General features: G+C 42.0%; 1 protein-coding gene across 1 annotated transcript; it reads left to right on the forward strand.

Annotated features, from left to right (window-relative positions):
- The first annotated feature begins 14,746 nt into the window (after nt 1-14,746).
- On the forward strand, nt 14,747-23,177 carry LOC311121009 (uncharacterized protein). Its single transcript, XM_084195553.1, has 3 exons — nt 14,747-14,812; nt 15,515-16,277; nt 21,848-23,177. Exons 2-3 carry the CDS (start codon nt 15,521-15,523, stop codon nt 23,089-23,091), a joined length of 2,001 nt encoding a protein of 666 aa, XP_084051679.1. The 5' UTR covers nt 14,747-14,812; nt 15,515-15,520; the 3' UTR covers nt 23,092-23,177.
- Nucleotides 23,178-24,149: the final 972 nt, after the last annotated feature.

Consider the following 24,149-nt stretch of genomic DNA (forward strand, 5'->3'; position numbering starts at 1 on the left):
GTTGTATTTTTTTTTTTTCATTTTCACTTAGCTAGCAAAAGCAGCTAGCTAGTTTTGCCTACTCAAACACCGGGCTTAAACAGAGAGGGATGCTAGGTTAGCTAGCTGGCTATGGCTATCCAACACTGGAACTCTTCCAAGTCAAGGTAACTTAAGCTTATGATTCTATTAATTTATTGCCACCGAGGCCCGCCAGTGTAACTGCTAAACTGCTTTCTGACTGTACACTGTACTGCATGATTGTAGCAGGTTTACTAACACGTTAGTTCTAGTAGGCAATGATGTAAACTGTGTAGCGGTTAGCGGTCATCATATGAAGGTTTGGCTTGGAAAGGTTTTTTCACCTGGTGACAGAAGCACACAGGGAGCAGGTGCCACACTCCTTTGCAAGTCACCCCCCCCCCCCCCCCCTGTTATTTAACCAAGTAAGTTATTATTAGTCATAATTAGTTGGTGTTTAAAAAATATATAAAACTGGTGAAACTATCCCTACATTGATAGTGGAGTTAAGGCTTCTCCCCTATGTGAACAAGCTGGTGTCTTCAGATCTGATGACACAGCTTTTCTCCTGATGTTTCTTCAAAGTTGATGACTGACTGAAACTCTTCCCACACTGAGAGCAGTGGTATGGCTTCTCTCCGGTGTGAATTAACTGGTGTGTCTTTAGGTGTTGTAACTGACTGACACTCTTCCCGCAATGAGAACAGCGGTAAGGCTTCTGTACTGTGTGGGTTACCTGGTGTCTCTTTAGGTTTCCTGACAGACTGAAACTCTTTCCACAATGAGAGCAGTGGTAAGGTTTCTCCCCTGTGTGCGTTATCTGGTGTTTTTTAAGAGTTGATGACTGACTGAAACTCTTACCACACGGGGAGCAGTGGAACAGCTTTCCTCCCTTGTGAATTCGCTGGTGTTTCTTTAGGAAATATAAACTGGTGAAACTATCCCCACATTGTGAGCAGTGGTAAGGCTTCTCTCCCGTGTGAGTTATCTGGTGTGCCTTTAGTTCACATAATGTGGTAAAACTCTTCCCACATTGAGAGCAGAGGTAAGGCTTCTCTCCTGTGTGCGTTAGCTGGTGTTTTTTCAGAGTTGATAACTGACTGAAACTCTTTCCACATTGGGAGCAGTGGAACGGCTTCTCTCCTGTGTGAGTTCTCATGTGTGACTTTAATTCTCTTGGATGTCTGAAATCCTTCCCGCATTGAGAGCAGAGGTAAGGCTTCTCTCCTGTGTGAATTAACTGGTGTGTATTTAGGTTGGCTAACTGACTGAAACTCTTCCCACAATGAGAGCAGAGGTAAGGCTTCTCTCCTGTGTGAGTTAGGTGGTGGTTTCTCAGAGTTGATAACTGACTGAAACACTTTCCGCATTGGGAGCAGTGGTAAGGCTTCTCTCCTGTATGAGTTCTCTGGTGTGTCTTTAGATGGTCCGAATTACTGCAACCCTTCCCACAAACAGAGCAGCGGTATGGCTTCTCTCCTGTATGAGTTATCTGGTGCGTCTTGAGTTTGCTTTGTGTTTCACATATCTTCCCACATTGACCACACGGGTATGTCGTCTTCCTTTTTTGAGCCTGTTTTGATTTGAGGTGAGTTGGACAAATAAAACTGCCTCTGCAATCTGAGCAGGGGTGGGGCCTACAAGTGTGCCTTCTCAACTCCTCTGGCTCATAGAAACTAGTGAAGCAGTCCATGCAGTGGTGATGTTTCTGTCTTGAGTTCCTCTGTCTGTGTTGTTTATGGTTTCCTGATGCTGTGGAACTGGGCTCACTGTCTGAACCTGGGTTGGAGCTCTCTCCTGTGGGAAAATGAACAAATATGGGGTTGCAATCAGGAACAGCATTGAAATGGTCTTTAAAATACTTGTTTAAAGGCCCAATGCAGACATTTTTATATCAATATCAAATCATTTATTGGGTAACAATTAGGTACCTTACTTTAATACACTGAACAAAAATATAAAACGCAACATGCACATTCAAAGATTATACTCATAAGGAAATTAGTGAATTGAAAAACATTCATTAGGCCCTAATCTATGGATTTCACATGACTAGAAATACAGATATGCATCTGTTGGTCACAGATACATTTTGTTTTAAAGGTAGGAAAGTGGATCAGAAAACCAGTCAGTATCTGGTGTGACCACCATTTTTCTCATGCAGCACAACATCTCTGTTGCATAGAGTTGATTAGGAAGTTGATTGTGGCCTGTGGAACGTTGTCTCACTCCTCCTTAATGGCTGTGCGAAGTTGCTGGATATTGGAGGGAACTGGAACACGCTGTCATTACGTCGATCCAGAGCTTCCCAAACATGTTCAATGAGTGACATGTCTGGTGAGTTTGCAGGCCATGGAAGAACTTGGACATTTTCAGCTTCCAGGAATTGTGTACAGATCCTTGCGATATGCATTTATTATCATGCAGAAACATGAGGTGATGGCAGTGGATGAATGGCACGACAATGGGCCTCAGGATCTCGTCACGGTATCTCTGGGCATTCAAATTGCCATCAATAAAATGCAATCGTGTTCATTATCCGTAGCGTGTGCCTGCCCATACCATAACCCCACCGCCATCATTGGCACGCTGTTCACAACGTTGACATCAGCAAACCGCTCGTCCAAATGCCATCTGTCCGGTACAGTTGAAACCGGGATTCATCCATGAAGAGCACACTTCTCCAGCGTGGCAGTGGCCATCAAAGGTGAGCATTTGCCAACTGAAGTCGGTTACGACACCGGACGATGAGCACACAGATGAGGTTCCCTGAGATGATTTCTGACAGTTTGTGCAGATATTCTTCAGTTGTGCAAACTGCAGGTGAAGAAGCCAGATGTGGAGGTCCTGTGCTGGCGTGGTTACATGTGGTCTGCAGTTGTGAGGCCGGTTGGACGTACTGCCAAATTAATTGAAACCACGTTGGAGGCGGCTTATGGTAGAAAAATGAACATTACATTATCTGGCAAAAGCTCTGGTGGACATTCCTGCAGTCAACATGGCAATTGCACGCTCCCTCAAAACTTCACATCGGTTGCATTGTGTTGCATGACAAAACTGCACATTTTAGAGTGGCCTTTTATTGTCCCCAGCACAAGGTGCACCTGTGTAATGATTTGTGCATATGGATATATTCTGTGATCTTTTATTTCAGCTCATGAAACATGGGACCAATACTTTACATGTTGCGTTTATATTTTTGTTCAGTGTAGATTTCCATTGAAGTTGGGGAAAAAAATGATTTTTAGCCAAAATAAACTATTTCTCCAGCAAGAACTTTGCCACAATTTACCACATGGTGACATCACCATGGCAAGCCCAAACTCCCACCCATGCAAGCCTGCTGATTAGAAGGTCCTGTGGAAATTGTATTTTCAACCAGCAACTATCTGGAAATAACTTATTAAAAAATCACACTTTTACAATGTTAGTTTCATCAGCTGTCGCACAATATGATATAAAACACAGGAAAAACAGAATTTTTACTGCACTTGGTCTTGAAGCAAGAATCCTCAATTAAACTAATGACAAAGAACCACCCCATCTCTGATTCGGTAAAGATCTGAGGGATGGGCTTTGAGAAATGTAACCACTCAAATTAATAGACAGATCTAAAGATGCAAGGACTGATCATCCATGATATCAACATGATAGTTTTAACCATGTTTTGCGCCTATACAGTGTTTGTTTAGAAACATTGGAGTAAAACAAGCTTATACGTTGGTTCTGATGGAGAACGACCGTTGAACTAGACTCATGAGCCATTTCTAAGTTATATTCTTCAAGAATCAATGAGTATATATATCATTCATTTCAATGTCCAAAAATGGATGTAGCAACTCAGGATTCTAGATTTGGAGATAGGAGAGGTTGGAGCAGGGGACTTCCATACTATGGTGCCTGTGGAGCAGTTGTTGTGGAGGGGTTAAGTGTCTTACTCAAGGAACAACAGCGGGTGATGACATCTAGGATTTTATACCATCAACCTTCCAGTTGACAGCTCACTTCAACATATTTTCCCGCCATAGTTTTGGAATCCCCTGTTGACACCAATGCACCAACTTCTCTCCAGGACCCGGAATTCAAACGGGTGAGACTAAAATTGAGCTTTTTGGACATCAAGGAAAACGCTATGTCTGGCGCAAACCCAACACCTCTCATCACCCTGAGAACACCATCCCCACAGTGAAGCATGGTGGTGGCAGCATCATGCTGTGGGGGTGTTTTTCATCGGCAGGGACTGGGAAACTGGTCAGAATTGAAGGAATGATGGATGGCGCTAAATACAGGGAAATTCTTGAGGGAAACCTGTTTCAGTCTTCCAGAGATTTGAGACTGGGACGGAGGTTCACCTTCCAGCAGGACAATGACCCTAAGCATACTGCTAAAGCAACACTTGAGTGGTTTAAGGGGAAACATTTAAATGTCTTGGAATGGCCTAGTCAAAGCCCAGACCTCAATCCAATTGAAAACCTTTGGTATGACTTAAAGTTTGCTGTACACCAGCGGAAACCATCCAACTTGAAGGAGCTGGAGCAGACCTGCTGTTTGTGGGTCATAAACGTTCCCTTTAGTGCTGCATGAAACTGTCCATTTTGCATGTGTTTTTAAGGACACGCCTCAAATATTGTCACCCCTCCCACCTCAGAGCAAGTCAGCTGACGTTAGACAGGTAAATTGCCAAACCTGACGTTAGGGCTGGAAAATGCCAGTGCTCATGTTCTTACATGATGAAATTCCAAACTAACGTGTGTTTGACACTTGGGCCTCCTAACCGCCAGCTGAAAACAGAGCCCAGAATGTTAAAGCCCCCATGAAACATGGGACCAATTTTTTATCATCACTGTATGTCTAATATATCACTGCGTGTGTTTATTTCATGAAAATAACTCCAAATATATTTTTTTATCTTTGATTTCCCAGACCCTCCTTATGCCATTTAAAATGTTCAGTCTGATCTTGTGGGCATGTTGATACAAATTAAAAAAGATGTACATATACAGCCCTGATTGGCAAACAGAGCCAACCCCGCTTACCCCTTCAAAATAGGAGGATACATATGCAGATTGTGATGTCATGATCTGGGCCAAAAACTCCATCCCAACTGAACAGGTTGAAATTCCAGGAATTATTTTCAAAACAGGAACATCACGTTTTTAACTGCACTGCCCCTTTAACATTAGATGAAACCAAGTTACTCTTCAGAAAAAGGCACCAGATTAGTGGAAAGACCCAATAATAGTTCTGGAATCCCCTGTGGCTGCCAATGCACCAACCTCTCTCCATCCTACACAACTGAACTTACCTGGGTCAGTGTTACCATTTACTTCTTCCTCCTCTTCCCTGTTCTCCACTTCTGTGACCAGTCTCTCCTCCGCGACTGCTCTCTCCTCTGCGACTGCTCTCTCCACCATCTCATCTTTGAACGCTCTCTCCTCCACCTCCTCTTTGAACGCTCTCTCCTCCGCCTCCTCTTTGAATGCTCTCTCCTCTGCCTCCTCTTTGAATGCTCTCTCCTCCTCCTCTGTGAATGCTCTCTCCTCCACCTCCTCTTTGAATGCTCTCTCCTCCTCCTCTGTGAATGCTCTCTCCTCCTCCTCCTCTGTGACTGCTCTCTCCTCCGCCTCCTCTTTGAATGCTCTCTCCTCTGCCTCCTCTTTGAATGCTCTCTCCTCCACCTCCTCTTTGAATGCTCTCTCCTCCTCCTCTGTGAATGCTCTCTCCTCCACCTCCTCTTTGAATGCTCTCTCCTCCTCCTCTGTGAATGCTCTCTCCTCCACCTCTTCTTTGACTGCTCTCTCCTCCACCTCTTCTTTGAATGCTCTCTCCTCCACTCCCTCTTTGAATGCTCTCTCCTCCTCCTCTGTGAATGCTCTCTCCTCCGCCTCCTCTTTGAATGCTCTCTCCTCTGCCTCCTCTTTGAATGCTCTCTCCTCCTCCTCTTTGAATGCTCTCTCCTCCACCTCTTCTTTGACTGCTCTCTCCTCCACCTCTTCTTTGACTGCTCTCTCCTCCACCTCTTCTTTGACTGCTCTCTCCTCCACCTCTTCTTTGACTGCTCTCTCCTCCACCTCCTCTTTAATCCCTAGCTCCACTTCTTTGACTTCTCTCTCCTCCTCTTCCTCTTTGACTATCACATTGAGTTCCAGTGGTTGACTACAGTCCTCCAGCTTCACTAAGACCATCTCTGGACCCCACTGTGAGCTTCTCTGTGCTGGAAGACCACAGTAAGAACCCGGGGCCTTGGGTTCAGACATGGAAGGCTATAAATGGATTCAAAAGAGGCACAAAAAAATGTAAGGTGAGTTTCACAAAATACTGGAACAGCTTAGTTAATAAAGGAATATAACTAAATATTCCATCCACTAGCAATCTACTAATCCATATCACTAGCTAGCATTGCTGTGGCGATCGTACAGCTAGCGTTAGCAATGTTGACCTAGTTGGGTTAGCTTTATCGTACTGACGAATTTTACTGTCACCTTTCTCACTAGGATGAAGCGATCTAGCTAGATAGCCAAATTACCAGCAATAAGTTTGTTTGAAGTAATGGCGAACCAAAATGACATTTTATTTGTAATCTCTAAATGACCAGTTAGTTAATGATTAGCTACTGAAATAAATTAACTAGCTAACTAGCCAGCCTTCGATAACAAACAGCCTAGCTAACTAGCCATGCTAATTTACTAGCTAAGGGTTGCCAATAGATTTATGCCATTTTAAAGATGGACAATTCACACATCACAAAGTTGACATTGCTGTCTTAATAACAAATAACGTTAACATTCACAACAGCGTCTTTAATGTAAATAAAGTTGCTTGGTATGATAGATAGCTAGTTAGCTTGGGTAGTCATTTTAATGGCCAGTAAGCAAGCTAGCTAAGGTTAGCTCAAATGGCTATTGTTTACACATGATCTGGTGGACAGATAATCCGACTACTAATGTTTATTTATGGAAACATTACAGAATATTTTAGAAATCTTGATCTTACCTTGACACCTGACTTTGAATTGGCAGCTCTTGTTGTTCTAGCTAGCGTACCTTCTTCTTCTTTGGTTGGGTTTAACGGTAGTTGGAATCCAATACAATGTTGCATTACTGCCTCCAACTGGACCGGAGAATAAAACCATTATACTTTGTGGTAGAATAATACAAATTACCCTGCTATCTATTGTTGATGTTAATGTGTTGATGTTCTCCGTATCCATAGCCAGAATGATTTGGCAGTGTATGGTGATCGAAGAGGTTTCCTGTTATATTCATCAGAGGTGTAGGGAGGGAAGTCTGTAAATCCAAAAAATACGAATTATACAGATGATTAACAAAACATGCATGTGACAGTTTTCATACTTAGGTTTTTGTCGTGAATGTAAATGAAAAAAAACTGTTTTGATAATGGTTTTCATACATATACCTTGTTGAGGCCTATTCATTGACGAGGTAAGGAAGGAGGATGGTTAATGTGATCTGCATAACATGCCAATACCAACTGACATACCTTTGTATGCCTCCTTGTCTGTATACCTGCAGACACAAAAGTGGGCAGTTCAGTCATCTGCGCCCAATACAGCAGCCTTCAACATATTCTTATAGCACACATATTCTTACCTCTTTGTTGATTGATATCCATTGAATTGTGTCCATTTTCTGTTTTAGAAAGATTTGCACAAATATGAAAAGATAGATGGTATCATCATAAAACAATATCAATTAAGATCAGGGGTGTCAAACGTCCGGCCCGCGGGCCGGATCAGGCCCGCAAACGGGTTTAATCCGGCCCGCGAGAAGATTTTGTAAAGTATAAAAATGAGCTGCAATTTTTCAATAAAAGAAACTGATGTTCCAATTGTGTCCACTGGATGGCGCAATAGCAATTGTGTTAACATTTACATTTACGTCATTTAGCAGACGCTCTTATCCAGAGCGACTTACAAATTGGTGCATTCACCTTATAGCCAGTAGTACAACCACTTTACAATGTTTTTTTTTTTTTTTTTTTTTTTTTTTTAGGGGGGGGGGGGGGGGGGGGGGTTGGGGTAAGGGTGGGGTAGAAGGATTACTTTATCCTATCCCAGGTATTCCTTAAAGAGGTGGGGTTTCAAATGTCTCCGGAAGGTTGTGAGTGACTCCGCTGTCCTGGCGTCGTGAGGGAGCATGGTGGAACAAGCTCCCTCACGGCGCAAACTGTTTATACCGGGGCAGAGCAAATAGGTCAAGCAAGTGCAGCCAGTCCGGATGAGCTACTTTGTTTTGCTCGCGACATTTATTACGGCTTCTACTTTTAACATTATGTGCTTTGGCACCCTCATTGCCCCAATATGTCTCTGTCAAAAAAGAGAAAATTGGAAGCAGAGTGCAGAGTGTTCCAAGAAAAATTGTCATCCTTCTATTTATTCACGGAATTGAATGGGAAAGCTGTATGTTTGGTGTGTTCACAGCATGTTGCAGTGCTGAAAGAATATAACCTTCGTCGCCACTATGTGAGTCTTCATGCCGACAAATATGACAACTTTCAAGGTCAGCGGAGAAGAGAGAAGGTGAATGAACTGTTGGTGGGTCTGAAGAAACAGCAGTCTGTGTTTACTCACAGCCGAGACATCAGTGACGCTGCAGTGAAAGCTAGCTACCTCATTGCTAATGAAATCGCAGTGGCTTCAAAACCATTTAGTGAGGGTGAATTTGCAAAAACATGCATGATGAAGGCAGCAGAGATTGTGTGCCCTGAAAAGCACCAGGCTTTTGCAAATATCAGCCTGACAAGAAACACAGTTGCAGACAGGATTTCCGATCTTTCAGTGGATTTGGACAGCCAGTTGAAGCAAAAAGTAAAGTCATTTATTGCGTTTTCGGTTGCAATTGATGAAAGCACAGACATTACAGATGTTGCACAACTGGCCATTTTCATCCGCGGAGTTGATGACACATTGACCGTCACCGAGGAGTTCGTGGAGTTGGTGCCGATGACAGATACAACGACAGCAGCTGATATTTTCACTGCACTCGTCGGTGTGCTGGGCAGGGTCGGAGTGGACTGGTCCCGCGCTGTCAGCCTGGCAACAGATGGTGCGCCCTCAATTATCGGGAAAAAAGCAGGTGTTGTGACAAAGTTCAGAGAGAAAGTGCAATCTGCAAATGGAGGATGTGATTTTTGGACTTTTCACTGTATTTTGCACCAGGAGGCTTTGTGTTGCAAGTCATTAAAGATGGATAACGTCAAGAAGGTGGTCATCCAAACTGTTAATTTCATCCGATCCAGAAGCCTGAATCACCGTCAGTTTGACAGCCTTCTCAGAGAGAAAGACCACATCTATGGCCTGCCATACCACACTGAGGTAAGATGGTTAAGCCAAGGTGCTGTGCTGAGGCGTTTCTTTGATTTACGAGAAGAAATTGAACAGTTCATGGAAGAAAAGGGCAAACCAGTGTTAGAATTTAATTCCGCAGAATGGATGCAGGACCTTGCATTTATGGTGGATGTTACAGAGCACCTGAATAACTTGAACAAACAGCTGCAAGGGCGCAACAAAGTTGCCACGCAGTATTATGACAGCATACGTTCTTTCAAGTTGAAGCTGTCATTGTGGGAGACGCAACTCGCCGGTGGTGATGCAGCTCACTTCCCCTGTCTGAAAAATGTGTGCGCGACCCAACATTTGGCAGACATGAAGCGGTTCAAAGATAAAATAACGGGACTGTTAAGGGAGTTTGAGCAACGCTTTCAGATTTTTGGTGAACTGGAGAAAGACTTCAAAGTTTTTTGTTCGCCATTCACCGTGAATCCCTCTGATCTGCCCTTCAGCATCCAACTTGAAATAATAGACTTGCAGTGTGACTCGGATTTGAAGGGCAAATTTGCCGCAGCTGGCTTGGACACATTTTATCAGAATCTCTTGCCAGGTTACCCCAACTTGACAGCCCTCGCTGCACAACTGTTGTGCATGTTTGGAACCACATATCTTTGTGAGCAAGTTCTCTGTAATGAGCATAAATAAAACAAAGCTGCGCTCAAGGCTCACGCACAAGCACTTTAATCACATCTTGAAGTTGGCTGCCACTCAGGATGTGACGCCTGATATTGATGCGCTGGTGAAAGCTAAAAGATGCCAGGTATCAGGAGTCAAATAAACTATGCAACCCCACTTAAAGTGCTGCATGAGACACCCTGATATAGTTCTGTGATCTGTGATATACTTCTCTGAATCACTGAGGCATTGTGTGTTTGTGTGTTGTTTGTCCTCAGAATTTCAAATAACTTGAGGTGTTTTATGATTAATAGTGATGTTGTGCTTTTGGACACACTGTCCTCAGGCTCCAACTTTATGTTTATATGTTTTTATGTTGATGTGCTATTGTTTTTAATTGATTTTATTTTATTTGTATATTTAACCTATTCTTGACTCTGTGGTTCTTGCACTTGTTTGGGGAACAGGATTTCATTATTTGTATCTACATTTCTGCCTGAGAAATGACATCCTGAAATAGTTCTGTGATCTGTGAAACAGTTATGTGAATCACTGAGGCATTGTGTGTTTGTGTGTTCTTTTTCTTTAGAATTTTCAAATAAACTTGAGGTGTTTTATGATTAATAGTGATGTTGTGCTTGTACTATTTTGGACACACTGTCCTCAGGCTCCAGCTTTATGTTTTATGTTGATAGTATTAAAACAAAGAAAACAATCTGAAGTTGTTGTTTTTAACTTATATATACCATGATTTTACCGGTCCGGCCCACTTGGGAATAGATTTTCCTCCATGTGGCCCCTGAGCTAAAATGAGTTTGTCACCCCTGATTTAGATCATACAAGGGACAAACCTTACCTTAAATTGAGATGTTTACATTTTTCATTTAAGTGCCTGCACCTGCTGTCGTTTCAAATACAAATCCAAACGTTTCAGTTGGGCAGTTAGGTTCCTGCAAGAAACCTCACCAACCAAGGAGGTTCCTCAATTAACCCCACCTCCTATGGGGTTCTTGGAATAACCTTTTGGGGGGAATTTTTAGTGCCAATAACCCTAAGGTTCTTCTAAGAACTTTGAAGATCTTAGAAGAACCCTTATTGAACCCCTATTTTTTTAGAGTGTAAATACGCATGTTTCCCGTTTTATATGAATCAGACCTGTTGTAAAACTGTGCGCACCTGAATGAGCATTATAACTCGGCTTGAAAAACGCCCATCGTTCACCTTTTATGGTGACAATAACGCCCTTATTTGCTGTAGACCTATATTGGAATTAGGCCAAGACAGTAAAGGAAATAGCAATGGCGAACTTGATCAAATGCCTTTGGAGGTGTTGGCAGAATGTTTTCTTTTGCAGTGACATTTGCTATAGGCTATCTGACCGTTTCTGAAAGACAAAAACAATTGCAAATTGTTGTGGCCCTGTAAACAGATTGTTTGAATGCGTTTTTTCCCAAACTTAAATACGCTGCTCTGCCCACGAAATCTGAAACATTGTCTACTTGAACAAAAAATGTACACTACAGTAGGCCTACATACAGTGGTACACACATCAATGCAAAAGATCAACTGTCTGTTCACCTGTTAAATTCTACTGTATGTTATAGACAGAGCACCCTTTCAGATGCAAAGAGCAAAAACTAGAAATTATAATAGTCTATCTAATAGGCCTAATTAAATGAGAGATGTGTATGGTAATTTGTTGTATGGCTACTTCGGGAATATGAACTCATCATGGCCAGAAAAGGTGAGGAATTTATTCTGCAATGTTTATGATATACAGTACCAGTCACAAGTTTGGACACACCTACTGATTTAAAGGTTTTTCTTTATTTTTACTACATTGTAGAATAATAGTGAAGACATCAAAACTATGAAATAACACATATAGAATCATTGTGTTGTGACAAGGTAGGGGTGGTATACAGAAGATAGCCCTATTTGGTAAAAGACCAACTCCATATTATGGCAAGAACAGCTCAAATAAGCAAAGAGAAACAACAGTACATCATTACTTTAAGACATGAAGGTCAGTCAATACGGAACATTTCAAGAACTTTTAAAGTTTCTTTGAGTGCAGTCGCAAAACACTCAAGCGCTATGATGAAACAGGCTCTCATGAGGACCGCCACAGGAGAGGAAGACCCAGAGTTACCTCTGCTGCAGAGGATAAGTTCATTAGAGTTACCAGACTCAGAAATTGCAGCCTAAATAAATGCTTTACAGAGTTCAAGTAACAGACACATCTCAACATCAACTGTTCAGAGGAGACTGCTTGAATCAGGCCTTCATGGTCGAATTGCTGCAAAGAAACCACTACTAAAGGACACCAATAAGAAGAAGAGACTTGCTTGGGCCAAAGAACATGAGCAATGGACATTAGGCCGGTGGAAATCTGTCCTTTGGTCTGATGAGTCCAAATTTGAGATTTTTGGTTCCAAACAGCCGTGTCTTTGTGAGACGCAGAGTAGGTGAACGGATGATCTCCTCATGTGTAGTTCCCATCGTGAAGCATGGAGGAGGAGGTGTGATGGTGTGGGGTTGCTTTGCTGGTGACACTGTCTGTGATTTATTTAGAATTCAAGGCACACTTAACCAGCATGGCTACCACAGCATTCTGCAGCTATACGCCATCCCATCTGGTTTGTGCTTAGTGGGACTATCATTTGTTTTTCAACAGGACAATGACCCAACACACCTCCAGGCTGTGTAAGGGCTATTTGACCAAGAAGCAGAGTGATGGAGTGCTGCATCAGATGACCTGGCCTCCACAATCACCCGACCTCAACCCAATTGAGATGGTTTGGGATGAGTTGGACCGCAGTGAAGGAAAAGCAGCCAACAAGTGCTCAGCATATGTGGGAACTCCTTCAAGGCTGTTGGAAAAGCATTCCAGGTGAAGCTGGTTGAGAGAAAGCCATGAGTGTGCAAAGCTGTCATCAAGGCAAAGGGTGGCTTTGAGGAATCTCAAATATAAAATATATTTTGATTTGTTTAACACTTTTTTGGTAACTACATGATTCCATATGTGTTATTTCATAGTTTTGATGTCTTCACTATTATTCTACAATGTAGAAAATAGTAAAAATAAAGAAAAACCCTTGAATGAGTAGGTGTGTCCAACCTTTTGACTGGTACTGTATATATCATATATTTTGTATAGAAATGTAATATTGTCTACTTGATAAATTTGACATTACAGTATTCAGACGTAGCCTGCAAACATCAATGGAGAAGGTGAACCGTCTGTTTTACCGTTAAACTTCGGATCTGAGCTATATAGAGCAAAATACTTGAAATAGCTTATCTATTTACTACTATTCTGTTTACTACTGTGAAGTAAGTCCAATTAAATGAGAGATGGGACTAATGGTAGGTACACTCAAAAAATTAGGTGTTCAAAAAGGGTTCTTCTAAGATCCTCAAAGTCCTTCGAAGAACCTTAGGCTTCTTGGCACTGAAAATGGCCCCCAATAGGTTCTTCGAGGAACCCAATAGGAGGTGGGGTTCATCGAGGAACGTGCTTAGTTGGTGGGGGTTATTGCAGGAACCTAACTGCCCAACTGAAACATCATGAATTTGAAAGGACAGCAGGTGCAGGCACTTAACTGAAAAATGTAAAGATCTCCTAAATTTAAGGTAACGTTTGTCCCTTGTGTGATCAAAATGTATTTTGTTTTATGATGTTACCATCTGTCTTTTTATATTGGTGCAAATCTTTCTAAAACAGAAAATGGACACAATTCAAAGGATATCAATCAACAAAGAGGTAAGAATATGTAGGCTATAAGAATATGTTGAAGGCTAGCTGTATTGGCTGCAGATGACTGAACTGCTCACTTTTGTGTCTGTGTCTGCAGGTATACAGACAAGGAGGCATACAAAGGTATGTCAATTGGTATTTGTATGTTATGCAGATCACATTTACCATCCTCCTTCCTTACCTCGTCAATGAATATCCCATAGGCATCTACATTATGGACAAGGTATGAGTATGAAAACCATAATCAAAACAGTTTTTTTCATTCACATTCACCACAATAACCAAGGTATGAATACTGTCATGTGCATGTTTTGTTAATCATCTGTATAATTACTATTTGTTTGGATTCACAAATTTCACCCTCCCTACACCTCTGATGAATATAACAGGAAACCTCTTCGATCGCCATGCACTGCAAAATCATTCTGGCTATGCATATGGAGAACATCAATACATTAACATCAACAATGGTTGGCAGGGTAATTTGTATTTTTCTTTCACAAAGTATAATTGATTTATTCTCCGGTCCAGTTGGAGGCGGTAATGCAACATTATATTGGCTGCAAACTTCTGTTAAACCCTTGGGTCAAGGGGGAGGGATCCTGAGAGGAGGGGTGTGAGTAGTAGATCTGTACCAGTACAGAGGGATAGGCCAACAAGTGATATTTGTTTCAGTAAGTTTGGATTTTTAACATTTATAGAAATGGTTATCAACTGTACTTGTGGTGGCAGCTGCAGATAGTTATTTGGGTGTGCGAGACTTGACATCAGAAGAGTTACAGGGTGTGTTAAGTGGTGGCATCCTTTCAGGTAGGACTAAATATATTTAAATAGTGGAGTAGGGTGGTGTTATGTTATGTTATTATTATATATTTTTTGTGAGTGTAGCGTTAGATGGTAGTTTTTATTTTATTTTTTCATGCAAAGTATATGTGAGTTGTACTCCAGTCCAGTAGGTGGCGGTAATGCAAAATGTATTGATACCAACCGCCGTTAAACCTAATCGAAGAAGCTGTTAAACCCCCACCATAGAAGAAGTTACGCTTGCTAGAACAGCAAGAGTTGCCAATTCAAAGTCAGTTGTCAAGGTAAAATCAAGATTTCTAACATATTCTGTAACGTTTCCATATGTAAACATTAGTAGTCGGATTATTTGTCCACGTCATCATGTGTAAACAATAGCCATTTGAGCTAATGCTAGCTAGCTTGCTTACTGGCCATTCAAATAGCTACCCGAGCTAACTAGCTATCTGTAATACCAAGCAACTTTGTTTATTTTAAAGACGCTGTTGTGAATGATAACGTTATTTGATATTAAGACAGCAATGTCAACTATGTGATGTGTGTCCATCTTTAAGATGGCATAAATCTATTGGCAGCCCTTAGCTAGTAAGTTAGCATGGCTAGTTAGCTAGGCTGTTTGTTATCGAAGGCTGGCTAGCTAGTTAATTTAAGTAGCTAATCATTAGCTAACTGGTCATTTAGAGATTACAAATAAAATGTCTTTTTGGTTCGCCATTGCTTCAAACGAACTTCTTGCTGGTAATCTAGCTAGATCGCTTCATCCTAGTGAGAAAGGTGACAGTAAAATTTGTCAGTAAGCTAAAGCTAACACAACTAGCTCAACATAGCTAACGCTAGCTGTATGATAGCCAAAGCAATGCTAGCTAGCTAAATGTATTAGTGGATGGAATATTTAGTGATATTCCTTTAGTAACTAAGTTGTTCCAGTATTTTGTTTAACTCACCTTACATACATTTGTTTGTGCCTCTTTTGAATCCATTTATAGCCTTCCATGTCTGAACCCAAGTCCCCGGGTTCTTACTGTGGTCTTCCAGCACAGAGAAGCTCACAGTGGGGTCCAGAGATGGTCTTAGTGAAGCTGGAGGACTGTAGTCAACCACTGGAACTCAATGTGATAGTCAAAGAGGAAGATGAGGAGAGAGAAGTCAAAGAAGAGGAGCTAGGGATTAAAGAAGAGGTGGAGGAGAGAGCGTTCAAAGAGGAGGTGGAGGAGCGAGCATTCAAAGAGGAGGTGGAGGAGCGAGCATTCAAAGAGGAGGTGGAGGAGCGAGCATTCAAAGAGGAGGTGGAGGAGAGAGCATTCAAAGAGGAGAGAGTGTTCAAAGATGAGGTGGAGGAGAGAGTGTTCAAAGAGGAGGCAGAGGAGAGAGCAGTCAAAGAAGAGGAGCTAGGGATTAAAGTGGAGGTGGAGGAGAGAGCATTCAAAGAGGGGGCGGAGCAGAGAGCATTCAAAGAGGGGGCGGAGAAGAGAGCATTCAAAGAGGGGGCGGAGCAGAGAGCATTCAAAGAGGGGGCGGAGCAGAGAGCATTCAAAGAGGGGGCGGAGCAGAGAGCATTCAAAGAGGGGGCGGAGCAGAGAGCATTCAAAGAGGGGGCGGAGCAGAGAGCATTCACAGAGGAGGCGGAGGAGAGAGCATTCAAAGAGGAGGTGGAGCAGAGAGCATTCACAGAGGAGGCAGAGGAGAGAGCAGCAACAGAAGTGGAGAACAGGGAAGAGGAGGAGGAAGTTAGTGGTAACACGGACCCAGGTAAGTTCAGTTGTGTAGGATGGAGAAGTGTCAAACACACGTTAGTTTGGAATTTCGTCATGGAAGAACATGAGCACTGGCATTTTCCAGCCCTAACGTCAGCTGACTTGCGCTGAGGTGGGAGGGGTGACAATATTTGAGGCGTGTCCTTAAAAACACATGCAAAATGGACAGTTTCATGCAGCAATAAAGGGAACGTTTATGACCCACAAATGGCAGGTCTTCTAGGTAACGCGGTTGATGTTGAGAGCGGAAGCGCAGCCTATCCAGCTATGACACACAATGCCCATGGAAGAGAGATGTTCAATTTGTGCTGGTGAGTCTCGTATTTAGAAAAAGCAAAACATTATTGGTTTCCCCCCCCCCATTTCGCTTAATTTGACTAAAAAACAAGCATAGCCTACCCTCCCCTAAATCATGGCTGGTTTAGCAGCATCACATACAGTGGCTTGCAAAGGTATCCATCCCCCTTGGCATTTTTCCTATTTTGTTGCCTTACAACCTGGAAGTAAGATGTATTTTTGGGGGGTTTGTATCATTTAACTTACACAACATGCCTACCACTTTGAAGATGCTAAATAAAAAAAATTGTGAAACAAACAACAAATAAGACAAAAAAACTGAACTTGAGCGTGCATAACTATTCACCCCCCCCCCAAAGTCAATACTTTGTAGAGCCACCTTTTCCAGCAATTACAGCTGCAAGTCTCTTGGGGTATGTCTCTATAAGCTTGGCACATCTAGCCACTGGGATTTTTGCCCATTCTTCAAGGCAAAACTGCTCCAGCTCCTTCAAGTTGGATGGGTTCCGCTGGTGTACAGCAAACTTTAAGTCATACCAAAGATTCTCAATTGGATTGAGGTCTGGGCTTTGACTAGGCCATTCCAAGACATTTAAATGTTTCCCCTTAAACCACTTGAGTGTTGCTTTAGCAGTATGCTTAGGGTCATTGTCCTGCTGGAAGGTGGACCTCCGTCCCAGTCTCAAATCTCTGGAAGACTGAAACAGGTTTCCCTCAAGAATTTCCCTGTATTTAGCGGCATCCATCATTCCTTCAATTCTGACCAGTTTCCCAGTCCCTGCCGATGAAAAACATCCCCACAGCATGATGCTGCCACCACCATGCTTCACTGTGGGGTTGGTGTTCTCGGGGTGATGAGATGTGTTGGGTTTGCGCCAGACATAGCGTTTTCCTTGATGGCCAAAAAGCTCAATTTGAGTATCATCTGACGAGAGTACCTTCTTCCATATGTTTGAGGAGTCTCCCACATGCCTTTTGGCGAACACCAAACATGTTTGCTTATTTTTTTCTTTAAGCAATGGCTTTTTTTCTGTCCACTCTTCCATAATGCCCAGCTCTGTGGAGTGTACGGCTTAGTGGTCCTATGGACAGATACTCCAATCTCCACTGTGGAGCTTTGCAGGTCCTTCAGGGTTATCTTTGGTCTCTTTGTTGCCTCTCTGTTTAATGCCCTCCTTGCCTGGTCCGTGAGTTTTGGTGGGCGGCCCTCTCTTGGCAGGTTTGTTGTGGTGCCATATTCTTTCAATTTTTTAATAATGGAATGTGGGATGTTCAAAGTTTCAGATCTTTTTTTATAACCCAACCCTGATCTGTACTTCTCCACAACTTTGTCCCTGACCTGTTTGGAGAGCTCCTTGGTCTTCATGGTGCTGCTTGCTTGGTGGTGTCTCTTGCTTAGTGGTGATGCAGACTCTGGGGCCTTTCAGAACAGGTGTGTATATATACTGAGATCACGTGACACTTAGATTGCACACAGGTGGACTTTATTTAACTAATTATGTGATTTCTGAAGGTAATTGGTTGCACCAGATCTTATTTAGGGGCTTCATAGCAAAGGGGGTGAATACATATGCACGCACCACTTTTCAGTTATTAATTTTTTAGAATTTCTTGAAACAAGTTATTTTTTTCATTTCACTTCACCAATTTGGACTATTTTGTGTATGTCCATTACATGAAATCCAAATAAAAATACATTTAAATTACAGGTATACAACAAAATAGGAAAAACGCCAAGGGGGATGAATACTTTTGCAAGGCACTGTTGTTGCGTCTTTTTATACTGGCTAAGTAGCCCAGTAGCCTAAGAATAAAGGGGTTTGAAATAGTTTACTGAGATTGCCTTGAAATATTTGTCTTAATATTTTTTCATTATTCACAATTCACATACCAGCATACTTTATTTTGCTCATTTTGAGTAAGCTATCCAGCCCCATTTTCAAAGAGCGCCCCTGGTCCGATTACCAAAGTCACGGCGCTCCTCCAAACCATTCCATCCTCCTATAATGCCATAAACTATTGATATGATATAATATAATAATACAATATGCCATTTAGCAGACGCTTTTATCCAAAGCGTGCATACATTTTTTTGTGTATGGGTGGTCCCGGGGATCGAACCCACTACCCTGGCATTACAAGCGCCGTGCTCTACCAGCTGAGCTACAGAGGAGAATTGTATTTTATTATAGACGTGCAAATGTTATGTGAGAAGACATTTAGGCGTGTGCACAAAGAAGCGATTCATGAGTTCATGTTTCTTACCAATCCTATTTAGAAATATTGTTGTTGCTTTAAAAAGTAGATTGATTGTTTTCCGTTTAATTTGATTAAAACCCAAACTTATTAGAAAGATTCACCATCCCTGAGTTTATGGTGAGAACGTATATGGCTCGAATGCAATGTAATTTCGTCTACTTTTTATGGAAAAGTGGAAATATGATCTTAAGATGGTTTAATTATGTTTATAAAACATTACATTTGCGAGAAGTATAACGGTGAGTGGACATTCCCCCTTCCTGATACACTGTCTTTTTAGGCCTCATCAATAGCCTAGTGAATTTAATCTTGCTTATTGACTATGTTTGGCATGTCCATGTCCAGACTGCAATTTACAGTAGACCTAGCCACTATAACAGTGTGAATGCTATAGCCTATGTTTAACAATGCATTTCCATATTGAAGCAATGCAATAAGAACAATGTGGACTGCAAACATGTTTAGCAAATATGGGGCAGGCTATTTAACGAACTAGGCTATAACGGACTAACATTTTAATTGGAGTTGATGACAATGCAATAGATAAAAGACCTTAACTACACAACTTGAAGCAACCACATATTTAGCCATGGAGCACTTACTGATTGGCCAGTGAGGGGCCAAGCCTCGGAAACCCACAACTTGTTTATTCATCAAAACCCAGCTCTTTTGCGCCACCACAAGCTCCTGGGCCCATAATTCCGGTTCTGAAAATAACAAAAATATTTCTGACACCACCCCCCGAACCTATAACGCTACTGCCAGCGCTAATATTTACCATTGCATTAGGTTTGTTAAAATAGAGCCCTCTGTCAAATTTGAAGTTTAGGAATGGTCTATTCAATGTCCAGACCTAATCCCAATTGAGATGTTGTGGCAGGACTTGAAAAGAGCAGTTCATGCTTGAAATGTACAGGGGATTTCAAAACTCTGGCCGGACAATCTGTTGGGAAGTGAGCTGTCAACTGGAAGGTTGTTTGTATCAAATCCTAGTTGTCATCACCCGTTGTTGTTCCCTTGAGTAAGACACTTAACCCCTCCACAACAACTGCTCCAAAGGCACCATAGTATGGAAGTGCCCTGCTCCAACCTCTCCAACCTTTATGTCTTTCAGGGATAAAGTGGAAGTAGACATTCTTAAATCTACAATCCTTAGTTGCTACATCCATTTTTGGACTTTGAAATTAATGATATGTACTCATTGATTCTTGAAGAATATAACTTAGAAATGGCTCATGAGTCTAGTTCAACGGTCGTTCTCCATCATAACCAACATATAAGCTTGTTTTACTCCAATGTTTGTAACCAAACACTGTATAGGCGCAAAACATGGTTAAAACTATCATGTTGATATCATGGATGATCAGTCCTTGCATCTTTAGATCTGTCTATTAATTTGAGAGTGGTTACATTTCTCAAAGCCCATCCCTCAGGTTCTTACCGAATCAGAGATCTGGTGGTTCTTTGTCATTGGTTTAATTGAGGATTCTAGCTTTAAAGAGTGTAGGCAAAATTATGTTTTTCCTATGTTTTATATCATATTGGACCACAGCTGATGAAACTAACACTGTAAAAGTGTGATTTTGTAATCAGTTATTTCCTGGTTGAAAATACAATTTACACATTACATTCTAATCAGCAGGCTTGTGTGGGCGGGAGTTTTGGCTTTCCATTGTGATATCACGATGTGGTAAATTGTGGCAAAGTTCTACACTGAACAAAAAATCTACACTGAACAAAAATATAAACGCAATATGTAAAATATTGGTCCCATGTTTCATGAGCTGAAATAAAAGATCCCAGAAACCTTCCATACGCACAAAAAGCTTATTTCTCTCAAATATGGAGCACAAATTTGTTTATATCCCTGTTAGTGAGCATTTCTCCATTGCCAAGATATTCCATCCACCTGACAGGTGTGGCATATCAAGAAGCTGATTAAACGGCATGATCATTACACAGGTGCACCTTGTGCTCGGGACAAAAGGCCACTCTAAAATTTGCTGTTTTTTCACGCAACACAATGCCACAGATGTCTCAAGTTTAGAGGGAGCGTGCAATTGGCATGCTGACTGCAGGAATGTCCACCAGAGCTGTTGCCAGATCATTTAAAGTTTATTTCTCTACCATAAGCCGCCTCCAATGTCGTCTTAGAGAATTTGGCAGTACGTCCAACTGGCCTTACAACTGCAGACCACGTGTAACCACGCCAGCACAGGACCTCCACATCCGGCTTCTTCACCTGCGGGATCGTCTGAGACCAGCCACCAGGACAGCTGATGAAACCTTGGGTTTGCACAACTGAAGAATATTTGCACAAACTGTCAGAAATCGTCTCATGGAAGCTCATCTGTGTGCTCGTCGTCCTCACCAGGGTCTTGACCTGACTGCAGTTCGGTGTCGTAACCATCCACCGCCATCACCTCATGTTTCTGCATGACAATGCATGATGCAAGGTTCTTCCATGGCCTGCATATTCACTAGACATGTCACCCATTGAACATGTTTGGGATGCTCTGGATCGACGTGTATGATTGCGTGTTCCAGTTCCCGCCAATATCCAGCAAATTCGCACAGCCATTGAGGAGTCGGACAACGTTCCACAGGCCACAATCAACTTCCTAATCAACTTTATGTGAAGGAGATGTCGACACCAGATACTGACTGGTTTTCTGATCCACTTTCCTACCTTTAAAAAAAAATGTATCTGTGACCAACAGATGCATATCTGTATTTCCAGTCATGTGAAATCCATAGATTAGGGCCTAATGAATTTTTTTCAGTTGACTGATTTCCTTATGAACTGAAACTAAGTAAAACCTTTGAAATTGTTGCAAGTTGCGTTTTATATTTTTGTTCAGTGTATTAAAGTAAGGTACCTAATTGTTACCCAATAAATTATTTGACATTGATATAAAAATGTCTGCATTGGGCCTTTAAACAAGTATTTTAAAGACCATTTCAATTATGTTCCTAATTGTAACCCCATATTTGTTCATTTTCCCACAGGAGAGACCTCCAACCCAGGTTCAGACAGTGAGCCCAGTTCCACAGCATCAGGAAACCATAAACAACACAGACATAGGAACTCAAGACAGAAACATCACCACTGCATGGACTGCTTCACTAGTTTCTATGAGCCAGAGGAGTTGAGAAGGCACACTTGTAGGCCCCACCCCTGCTCAGATTGCAGAGGCAGTTTTATTTGTCCAACTCACCTCAAATCAAAACAGGCTCAAAAAAGAATGATGACATACCCGTGTGGTCAATGTGGGAAGATATGTGAAACACCAAGCAAACTCAAGACGCACCAGATAACGCACACAGGAGAGAAGCCATACCACTGCTCTGTTTGTGGGAAGGGTTGCAGTCATTCGGACCAACTAAAGACACACCAGAGAACTCACACAGGAGAGAAGCCTTACCACTGCTCCCAATGTGGAAATAGTTTCAGTCAATTATCAACTCTGAGAAAACACCACCTAACTCACACAGGAGAGAAGCCATACCTCTGCTCTCATTGTGGGAAGAGTTTCCGTCAGTTAGCCAACCTGAATACACACCAGTTAATTCACTCAGGCGAGAAGCCATACCACTGCTCTCAGTGTGGGAAGGATTTCAGACATCCAAGAGACTTGAAGTCACACCAGAGAACCCACACAGGAGAGAAGCCTTACCACTGCTCTCAATGTGGGGATAGTTTCACCAGTTCATATTTCCTAAAGAAACACCACCTAACTCATACAGGAGAGAAGCCTTACCTCTGCTCTCATTGTGGGAAGAGTTTCAGTCAGTTAGCCAACCTGAATACACACCAGTTAAGTCACACAGGAGAGAAGCCTTACCACTGCTCTCAATGTGGGGATAGTTTCACCAGTTTATATTTCCTAAAGAAACACCAGCTAATTCACACGGGAGGAAAGCCATTCCACTGCTCCCAGTGTGGTAAGAGTTTCAGTCATTCATCAACTCTAAAGAAACATCAGATAACACACACAGGGGAGAAACCTTACCGCTGCTCCCAGTGTGGGAAGAGTTTCAGTCTGGTGGGAAACCTAAAGAGACACCAGCTAACCCACACAGTAGAGAAGCCTTACCGCTGCTCTCAATGTGGGAAGAGTGTCAGTCAGTTACACCACCTAAAGACACACCAGTTAATTCACACCGGAGAGAAGCCATACCACTGCTCTCAGTGTGGGAAGAGTTTCAGTCAATCATCAACTTTGAAGAAACATCAGAGAACTCACACATGAGTAAAGTTGTCATCAAGTCTGAAGACACCAGCTTATTCACATAGGGGAGAAGCCTTAACTCTGCTGTCATTGTGGGGATAGTTTCACCAGTTTATTTTTTAAAAATTAAACACCAACTAATTATCACTAACAGTAACTTACTTGGTTAAATAAAGGGGGGGGGGAATTACTTGCAAAGGAGTGTGGTACCTGCTCCCTGTGTGGAAAGCTTCAGTCAGTCATCAAATTTGAAGACACACCATTTAACTGGCATAGTAGAAAAGCCATACCACTGCTCTGTGAGGAAAATATTCAGTCGCCTAGGAGACCTTGTCGTGACTTTCATTAATCTGATGACTGTTATTTATCGAATCAACTAACTATGTTTAATTGTCAAACGATTAAATTAATCATGTAACAATTAACTCATTAGGATTTTGGGGCACCACGGAATAATTTGTTTAACGAGTTACCATCTCCCGAATTAAACTCTAAGATATGTATGTTATATATCGATAAGGCACTTATTAATCATTACCTCATATCAGTCTCATTCTGAACGTTGCATAATCCTTGAATCCGCAAGAACCCTAACTTTACTTATGATTCAGCAATACACAAATTGGCTTAATCATTTATTTACTAGCTAACTAAATAATAACACAATACATTCATACTTCATACATGAGAAAAAGGTCCCTAGCGGACTAACGACAGCATGACTGCTTGGTTATCAAAAAGGGGAGGGGTCAATAGAAGGAGGGAGAGAGGGACAAAGAGAGTCAAACTTATCGTACATTTACATTTGGAACCTACGCTCACGGTAGTCACAATACTTAGCACCCTAACCACCTCCCATTCGGAGTAAAAAAACAATGAATGTATTTGCGTGTTTGCCGCTCGTCTATCTCTGTTGACCCAAGCCCTCTTGGAAAGGAGGTTTTTGGCTGGGTCTTCGCTCAGCTCACTTGTAAGGCTCTGATTGTCCACCAGAGGTCACAACGTCCTTCTTCTTTGTAGAGCTTCTCTGGTAGTGAAGTGTTTGTTAGAAGAGATACTTCAGATGCTCCAACGGTTGT

Source organism: Coregonus lavaretus, assembly GCF_964263955.1.
Source record: "Coregonus lavaretus genome assembly, contig: HAP1_SCAFFOLD_410, whole genome shotgun sequence".
Taxonomy (NCBI): Eukaryota; Metazoa; Chordata; class Actinopteri; order Salmoniformes; family Salmonidae; genus Coregonus; species Coregonus lavaretus.

What these genes read in the sequence shown, in the direction of transcription:
- LOC311121009 (XM_084195553.1), top strand. Translation starts at nt 15,521, where the DNA reads ATGTCTGAACCCAAGTCCCCGGGTTCTTACTGTGGTCTTCCAGCACAG. An exon ending in TAGTGGTAACACGGACCCAG is followed by an intron (nt 16,278 to 21,847) that starts GTAAGTTCAGTT and finishes ATTTTCCCACAG; the next exon opens with GAGAGACCTCCAACCCAGGT.